Genomic DNA, 9,328 nt, shown 5'->3' with positions numbered 1-9,328 from the left:
TTCAAAAGTGTTTTGTCTCTTGTTTTTCTTTTCACACAGCGAAAGAGTACGATTACGTTTGCAATGCACATTCATACAGCGAAAGAGTGCGATTACGTTTGCAACGCACATTCATGAGAGAAACAACTCATTTCCTTCCATAAAATGACAATTTGTGGTGTTAGAAAGCTAGACAAACATATCAAATTATTCTTGGCAGAAGATAGAGTCCTTATGGCGAATAATTGTCTGATTCGTATATTGAGCTTATGGTCTAGAATCGTCTAATTGCCTCATTGGTATGCAAACATAATAATGCTTCTAATTTGCATATATTTATATACTTTTTTTTTCTTGATAAATAATGCTTCTAATTTACATATATCTATATACACGCGCCTAGTAGTTTAGTCACGCGCAGTATTTGGGTCCCAATATCCAAAAATTATGGGGAAGAGATAGGAGTACAAATTATGGGGAAGAGATACAAAATCATCCTAATTAAATCTGACACCACTGAATTTTATAATATATAAAAAAATTTAAAATAAAGTTTTATATGAAATGTATAGTAAATATATCACAGTTTCTTTTATAATTTCTAAAGTTTTATGCGAAATTTATAGTAAATATATCACAGTTTCTTTTATAATTTCTAATATGTCGGAATTTTTGAAATTTATGTAAATTTTTTTATATTATATTTGAAATTTCGAAATTTTTAATAAATTAGAAATTTCAAATATTTTGATAGTATAAAAGAAAAATTGAAAATTTTTGAATTTTTTTGAAAATTCCAATATTTTTTATATTTTTTATTGAAATTTTTTGAATTTCCAATAAAAAAATAATGAATTTTTCCACTAATAATGAATTTGCACTGAATAGTACACCCATGTAAGTTGTGTGATGATGAACGCTTTATCTCTATGTCAATCATGATCGTTATTTTACAAAACTGGTTGCACTTTCCTTTCCAAAAATTATATGAAAAAAACAAGTTAGAAACTTCCCCTTGTTTTCACTATCATCACTAGTACCGGTATCCCGTCTAATGGTCTAGAATCCGGTCCACTGGACCGATTCCAGTACATAGTAGTTCCTATTAAATCCAGCTTTAATGTTGTTTTCAAGCTCGTATTGACAATTTTAAATTAATCTGCAACTAATAATTTTATAACATCTCGCAACTGTCATTATCAACTATAGATATCGCATTTAAAAACATAGTTTTCATTAATCAATAACGTTAACAAAATAACCAACTCAGAACAACATCAAATACAGAAATTAAAACATAGTTCATTGGAATCGAAATATAAAGTAAATAAACATCTTCGTCATCGTCATCTACTAACTCAGAAATCCTTCAACAACTTGCGAACCTGCTCCAGAGTAACAAACAGAACAACCGTGAAAGGACCCTGCCTCGAAATCGTAGGTATAAACCCTTTGTAAAGAGCCATAGGACCCTCAGCACGAACGGTTTTCAATGCACAATCCAAAGCACCAGCATAAGGTGGTTCCTTACCAGGTTCCACCCTCATGTTCATCACCCTTGTTTTAATAACATCGACCGGATTCGTCACAACCGAAGCCACAAATCCCGCCGCGAAACTCGCTGTCACGTGGGTCCCAAGCCCGTCTTTCATCACTCCCTTCTCGAGAATAATCTCCTTGAACTGGTCGTAAGATGCCAGCTGTGAAGCCGTAACCAGCATAGCACGGTTCACAGTGAGAGAGGAACCACGCCAGAGACTGGTTACACCTTCCTGCTTCGTCATACTTGTAATGGCATCGACGACTGATTTGTAGTTTCTCCGCTGAGATGCTGGGAGTCTCCCGTCGGCTTGCATTCGGACCATGGCGACATCGGCTGGGTTTCCGATTGCGGCTCCGACTCCACCGGCGATGAGTCCAGCTTCGATCTTGCGAAGCAGCGGCATGGTTCCGGCTTCATGATCTGACCACTTGTTTTTCAGGATGTCGTAGAGACCCATCCTGGTGGTGGAGTAAAGTGTCTGCCGGAGAACAGTGGCGGAGACGCCGGAGAATAACGCTCTAACGCCTTCTTGTTGGACGAGACGGACTCCAACAGAGATCGGACCCACACGAGGCTGACGAACCGGAGTAGGCGCCACATGGATAGAAGTTGTTCCGGTTTGACCGAAAGCAAGAGCGGGTCGGAGATTCTGAACCGGGTTCGGTTTAGGAGCGTTTTCGCCCTGGAGTTGCATACGAACCTTAATTAGGTCAAGCGGGTGGGTGGAACATCCTGCGATGATAGAAGCAACACCACCTTCGACAAAACCTTTAACTCCCATGATGTCTTAGGTTTTTGAGTTAGTAGGAAAAAAAAAGGGTTTCAAAGAATTTTGGGAAAAGAATAACTAATAGAATGAATAGTGATGTGAATTAGAGAAAAGACCAATTGGAATTAGAGGACATCTCACTGGAAACCAGGAGATGGGAATGAAGGCCACAAGCTATGGAAGAAGCGTGAGGAACAGAAGGCCTTTGAGACATATGCTAGCTACAATTACGTTGTTGTTTTGTGTTAATTGTGTGAAGAAAATAAGAGATGGTGTGAGAGAATTTATAGTTGGTTTTTTGGGAAGCGGCTAGGTTAAATGTTTCTACGCGATTACAGGTTGCACTAACGAGTCAAAATCTTTTCATTATTTAACGCGTTTGTAGAAGGGTACTTCTTTGAAAGGCACAAATTAAAGTTTTCTTTTTAATTTTGATTTTTTTTAAGGAATTATTTTGAAAAGATACCACTAATAAGGAGTATATAACAAAAAGAAGGAATTTATTAGTTGTCCTATAAACTATAAATAATTTATTATTTAAAAAATATTATATTTAATTAATTTGATATTTATTTAACTTAATTTTTAATATTCGAATTATTCTACTAATATTTTAATAAATAAATAAAATTAAAAAACAAATAATAATTTCTTCTTTAAAAAATATTAATAATTTTATTTGACTAAACAACTATTAATGATTAATATAGAAAAAGAAATCTAAAAAGTATATTATTTTTTCGGCATATCTAAAAAATAATTTTCTTTATATATTAAAGATAAGAGGGAGTATTAAATTACACATTCATTCAATCCTTTATCAATATAAATATTTTAAAAAATTAATATAATTAATTATTTTATGTTGTGATTTAATTCACTGCAATATAAAATATTTTATAGTTTAATTGCATAGAAACCAATATAAATAAAAATTCAAATGAATAATATATTATAGGGTTGCATTTAATTCAATGATATGAAAATGAATTGTTTATATTTTTATTCAGATTTTGTAACAACAAATTTATATTTGATATTATTCTAAACTCCATTCATGTATTTTAGTTCCAAATATTTTAATCAAATGTATATTAATATCATATATTTCAAAAATACAATTATTAAATGGTTTTAAATATTTTAAAATTTTATTGAATGTTTATATATAAAATTGTTTAATGTATTTCTAACCAATTTCTTTAAAACACTTATCGCAACGATGTCAATAATGAATATTAAAAGAAATGTTTTCTTCTCTTCTTTTTAGAAATGGAAGATGTATTAATTGAAATTTTTATCTAAATAATTCAGTTTTTTAAATAATTCCTCAAATAACTCATGTTTAAAAAAAACCCTATTTTTAGATGAGGATGAAATGTTGTTATCATATGAATTGGCGACAATCTTATATTTTTAAGAGGATGCGTCAATTGAATTGACGATTTTATATGGTATTGTTAATTCAATTGACATCAATGTACAAGTACATAAAGGAGACGTTTATTGGTATGACACTAGTGTACAAGTAGAATTTTTTTAGTATAAATAATAAACATTAATTTTTAATTAAAAATAGTTTTACATAAACTAACGATGAGTTGGTCATATCGGCCACCGATTCACACCCTATATATACCCTTACTTGTTCTCCTCGTTGTTGATTTAGTCCAGGTGTTTGAGGATTTAAGGTCTTAGGAACATCAGAAGAATCCCTAAGAAGTTCTTCCATTTCTAAGAAGTCTCATGTATGGAGTGACACACTGTCGTAACTAAGTTCCATACATCCACCTAATGCTTGCATCGCCGCTAATATTTCACAAGATCATCGTAAATTAAACTCTAAACTGATATGTCAAGACATTTTTCCTCTTATTAGCAATGACCTAACAGTGAAGGTGAGTATGCACCAGGAACTGTTACCATTTTGGAGACACTGCCAGCATATACGCTGGACAGAACTTGTGTCGGTGGTAATAAAATATTTCATTGACTCTTTTGTGTGTTTCGACCATGCATAAAAGGTTTTGTACACCAATGACCCCTTCAACATATCCTAACTACTCCGTCATGGGTCGTGAACTCAATTACGACAGTGTATCGCTTCATACACAAGACTTCTTATAAATGGAAGAACTTCTTAGGGATTCTACTAATGTTCTTGAGACCTCAAATCCTCAAACACCTGGAGTGAATCGACAACGAGGGAAACGAATAAGGGTACCTAGGAGTGTGACACTGGTGGCTGGTATAGATGTCACTAAACAAGTAAAGGACAACAGACATTATTCGTGGATCGGAAATACCAACTCTCATTTAAGGAAGCGGATCATTGACAACAGCAGCCCGGAAATAGAAAGGGGGATAAGGTCGAAGTGTAGTCAATGTCCTCTTTTAGAGTGAACCCCTTGGCAACAAGCTTTCCCTTCTATCTCTCAATCTTTCCTTTTGATTCCTTATTGGTCTTATTAATTTACACCCTACAGGGCTTTAGGCTTGGCTCATTTTCTTTCTCTGGGTTTCAAAATGAGTGGGTTAAGGAGCCTTTTTCCGCCTTTCGTCTTTCCAGTCAAGCAGTGTTTCCCCTCTCATAAATATACTTGACCATTCCGGAATGAGTGAGCTTTTGTATCCGCATTAAAGAATTCGTTTATCGACTCGACAACTATTAAATCTAAGCCAATTTAATCAGCAACCGCTAGTACAGTAAACAGTGTTCAAATAGAGGATCTTCTCTGCTGCTAGCTCTTCTTCTTACTAGGTTATGCTTCCTCATAGTTCTCTTTAACATGATTATCGCATACGCACTCCTATTAAATTAAAGGAGTTAGGAAGCGATCTGAGTAGTTCTGGTAGCGCCCGTTTAGTGAACATCGCTAAGAGCCTCTGAATGCAGGCGATTGTCGATCTGGCATCGAATAAATACTCTGATAACCGAAACCACTGATCCTACAAAGGGTTGAAAACCTCTTGATAGGATAGGTCATATGGATCTCCATTAACATGGGAGTTTTCCGAGGGAATGAGGATCAATGTCTGGTCGAACCAAGCTTCCTTCTCTCTCTTGCTTCCCCATCTGTGATTGAAGCTTCCACATGAGCTTTTCCTATCTGAGTAAACCGAAAATTCTACTTTTTGGAAGGAACGTTAAAAAGTAGCTTTCTCCCTGGAATCTTGGTCGATCAGTCGTTCAATCCTTTCCTCTTGATCAAATACATTTCTAAAGATTCTCACAACATAATGGACTCCCCTACTGCACTGAGGCAAACCCAGACTGTAACACCCAATTTTTTTATTATATACTTTATTATATTTTAATTGTTTGAATTATGGATTTTGATGATTTATTTTATGGTTGGGTGTTGGCGGAGTATGTATCCTTGAGTTAGGGGTATGTGTAAGACCATAATTTTGACCCTAAGATCCCTCATGCTATCTCACCATATGCATTGGCTTTGGGATCACAACTTGGCATCCTCCTTACCCCTCATTCATTGGGTTTTCATTGGGAGAGATCACCAAGCATATTTGATTGTATCATACTCCATTTACCTTTATTTACTAACCAAAATACCAAAATATATGTCATTGTATAGTTTGTTGCTTTTGTAGGTAGTGTACATGCTCACATATGCTCTATCAAGATCATATCTAGGGTTTGAGACCCTCAATGCAAGGATCTCAATCAATAATTGATTTTCTTTGGCTCTAAGTATCATATGTGGATCCCCATGATCTTCACATGCTATTTTGATCAAGAGATCATCAAGAGTTTAGAGTTTGTTTGCCTTGGAAACCTTGATTCATCTGGGTATCTTGTGTGACTTCTTCAACAATTGACCAAATATTTCAAGGTATACTTCACATTACATACTCTTATGCATATATGATCCTCCATGAGTCCCAAAATTCAAGATAATGTCAAGCTAAGAAGTTGGTTCATGGTGGTTGACCAGAGAAAGTCAACTGGTCAAAACTGGGGTTCCTTAGACTCTATCTCCTACACTTTTTGTCATATGAAAATGATTCCAAGATCAAAGTTACTCTAAATGACATTACAAATAATTTTCATGTTTAAGTCTAGAGCTAGCTTTTCTTTGAAAGTCATTTTTTATGGTGAAAGATTATAGGTCATTTTGTCTAAACCCTAGTTTGGAGGTCAACTTCTCAAGGTCATAACTTGCTCATTTTTTATTATATGAAATCCATTAAAATTGCATGATCAAATTCAATATGTCTAATTTAACTTTGGTGTTTAGAGGAAGTGCAAATTCAACTTGAAAATGCATGTGCCAAGAGGAAACATTATAGGTCATTTGGGGCCAATACCATTGAACAAGTGATTTTCCTTAACTTCTAAAATGCATAACTCCCTTATGCCAAATACAAATGAGGTCAAATTTGGTACCAAATTGAAGAGGTTTGAAAGAGCTACAACTTTAATGAAGGAACGTTTCTCATTTGAATTCCATAGAAAAAGTTATTCAAGGTGGAAGAAGTGAACATTTGACTTGGGACTTAGAAAATTTTCAAATATGTTTGATTTCCCAAAGTTCCACCTTAAATTCATCATGATCCAAGCTTCAAATGAAAAAGTATTCAACATGAAAGTTGTTCCAATTGACCTAACCTTTCCAAAACATCAAGGATTATCTCATTTGGATCAAGATTGAGGGACTTGCACATGGCTTCATTATGGAGAGTGTTTTGGCAAGATTGGATTTCAAGTGATCAAATTCTTTTGCATGCTTACACATGATGCATTCAGCATACTTTGTACACGAATTGGGAGTGGATTGCATCATTCCTAAGGCCCAAATGATTGCCCATGCGCCCATGCAAGGGAGTTTCCAAATTTGTCCAAATTTCAAGTGGTGCAAATATCAAGTGCATTGCCTATTTAAATAAGCTTAAGGCTTCAGATTCATCATCAACACCTTGCCCAAGCTTTGGTAGACCAATTCAAACCCTCACTGCCATAGAATTTCTGAAGGTTTCTCTTGAAACTGAGCTTGAACTTCATCTTCTGTTTGGAAGTTCAAACTCCAGAAATTCACTTCCCTTTTCATCTCATTTGGTTTCTGCAAGAAAGAGGAAGAGAAAGCAATCAAATCCAGATCAAGATCAAGTGGAATTAGATCAACTCGAAGGTGATTTTTCAAAAACTTCTTCTCTTTGGTTCTCTCTCAATTCTTCACCATTCTTGTTAATTTTTGGTTGTCTGAAGTCCTATCATTGTAGATAAGAAGTGTAGCGGTAAATTCATGATCATCAAGCTATGGATAAGCTAGACATCAAATAACAAAAGTCGCCACCGCACTTTTATTGTTTCCAAGGGAAAAGGGAAAAAGTACGAACAAAACCCAAAAGTAAGAAGTTTTCAAATCAAAACTAATAAAATGTCAGAATTACAGGTAAGGGGGTTGGTTACACAGAGGGAAGGTGTTAGCACCCAAAGTGTCCTAGGTACTCATAGGGAGCCCTTTTTGTGTGCATATGTATTTGGTACAAAATGATGTTTACAAACAAATAGAATGGGGGATGAGAAAAGAATTCATTAATTATATTTTTGTGTTTGACAAGACCTTCGGACTTGTGCCTACGTACCAACATAAAATGAGGGATCAAAACCTTGTAGTTCGTGATACAAATTTCAAAGTGGATGCATTGCTTTTAACAAAAATTAAGTTTGAAAGGCACAAGGGCCTAAAAATGGTTTGAATGAGTTAGTTCTTTTTGGCTTTTTGAAAGTTTAAGTCAAGTATAGTTAAGTTTACTTACAAGTTTGATTTAAGAAAGAGGAGTTTGAAAAATGCAATGGCATAAGGCCAAAGTTTCTATCTTTTTGCAAAGTGGTCAAAGTTTAGAACAAAATAAGTTCACTCAAAGAATATTTTGAAAAGGGAGGGAGATATTTTTGAAATTAAAGAAATGGGGAGAAGATGAAGGGACTAATCCTATGCACAAAATTAAAAGTTAAGAGTTGAAAAGATCTGACCAAATGGGTAGCAATCCAATAGACAAGAATGTCAATAGAAACTCAGAATTCCCTTGGACTTTTTAGAATCAAGCAACACACAAATGCATAATTATATTATCTTGAAGAGCAAAGGCATCAAATAAAGATAGCCACATCCAAGCTTTAGCCACTCCATGATCTTCTTCAAATTAGCCCATGTAACAAATGAATTTCACAAGTCATAGGTTCAAAATAACAGCTTCAGAATGATCATGTTGTAAATGAACTCAGAGGGATCTTGAATGATGTATCAGATGAAGTTTTAAATTGCAAGCAATTGGTTTCTCAACAAGTTGGCATTGGCCAATTCCTTTAGCATAGGAATGTTGCCTAAGTTCTAAGTCCATTTGTCAAAGATCAAGCCAACAGTCCACACAAAAGTTTTTCAGGGTTTTTGTTGTTATTATGTACATTAATGGTCAAAGACCACACAAACAAGCAAAGTATACATAAACAAGAAATATCACACAATATGGTCCAAATGGACAAAGTGAAAATTGCATTAACATAAACAATTAGAATGATATGAACAATGGCAAATGAATAAAGGCTAAAATTAAATGACATTAAAGTAAATGGCTTGAAATTAAAAGTTAGTTGTTAATGAGTCAGAAGTTAGTATTGTTTTGCTTTTGTTTTTCATTTTAAGACATTCTTTGGAGAACACTCAACCCACTTATCACGAGCATGGATCCTTGAGCCAAGACATCTTCCAAAGGAAGAGAAAAAAGCCAAGTTTCCACACAATACCATGAAAGAGGGGAGACTTACAATCTCACTAACTAGAATTCTATGTCTTTTTTGTCACAAATTTAGCGCTATGTTAAGCAATCGTAATTGGACTTATGTAGAAGTCACAACTATTTGAGGTCGGGCAATAGAATTTTGGTGTTAATGCATGTTAGAGATATAGTATAATGGACTATGCTCATGAAACATACCACACCAAAGAAAGAATATGCAAAAGAGGTGGCCTAATCTCATCCATACTCATGTTAATTTTTCAATCAACTAGCTT

General features: G+C 34.6%; 1 protein-coding gene across 1 annotated transcript; it reads right to left on the bottom strand.

Annotated features, from left to right (window-relative positions):
• Positions 1–1,191: 1,191 nt before the first annotated feature.
• On the bottom strand, positions 1,192–2,640 carry LOC127119227 (mitochondrial uncoupling protein 5). Its single transcript, XM_051049428.1, has one exon. It carries the CDS (start codon positions 2,301–2,303, stop codon positions 1,338–1,340), a length of 966 nt encoding a protein of 321 aa, XP_050905385.1. The 5' UTR covers positions 2,304–2,640; the 3' UTR covers positions 1,192–1,337.
• Positions 2,641–9,328: the final 6,688 nt, after the last annotated feature.

This window comes from Lathyrus oleraceus, chromosome 2 (assembly GCF_024323335.1).
Source record: "Lathyrus oleraceus cultivar Zhongwan6 chromosome 2, CAAS_Psat_ZW6_1.0, whole genome shotgun sequence".
Lineage (NCBI taxonomy): Eukaryota > Viridiplantae > Streptophyta > Magnoliopsida > Fabales > Fabaceae > Lathyrus > Lathyrus oleraceus.
The sequence above is the reverse complement of the archived record's forward strand: the minus strand, read 5'-3'. Positions and strand labels throughout refer to the sequence as shown.

What these genes read in the sequence shown, in the direction of transcription:
- LOC127119227 (XM_051049428.1), bottom strand. Translation starts at nt 2,303, where the DNA reads ATGGGAGTTAAAGGTTTTGTCGAAGGTGGTGTTGCTTCTATCATCGCA.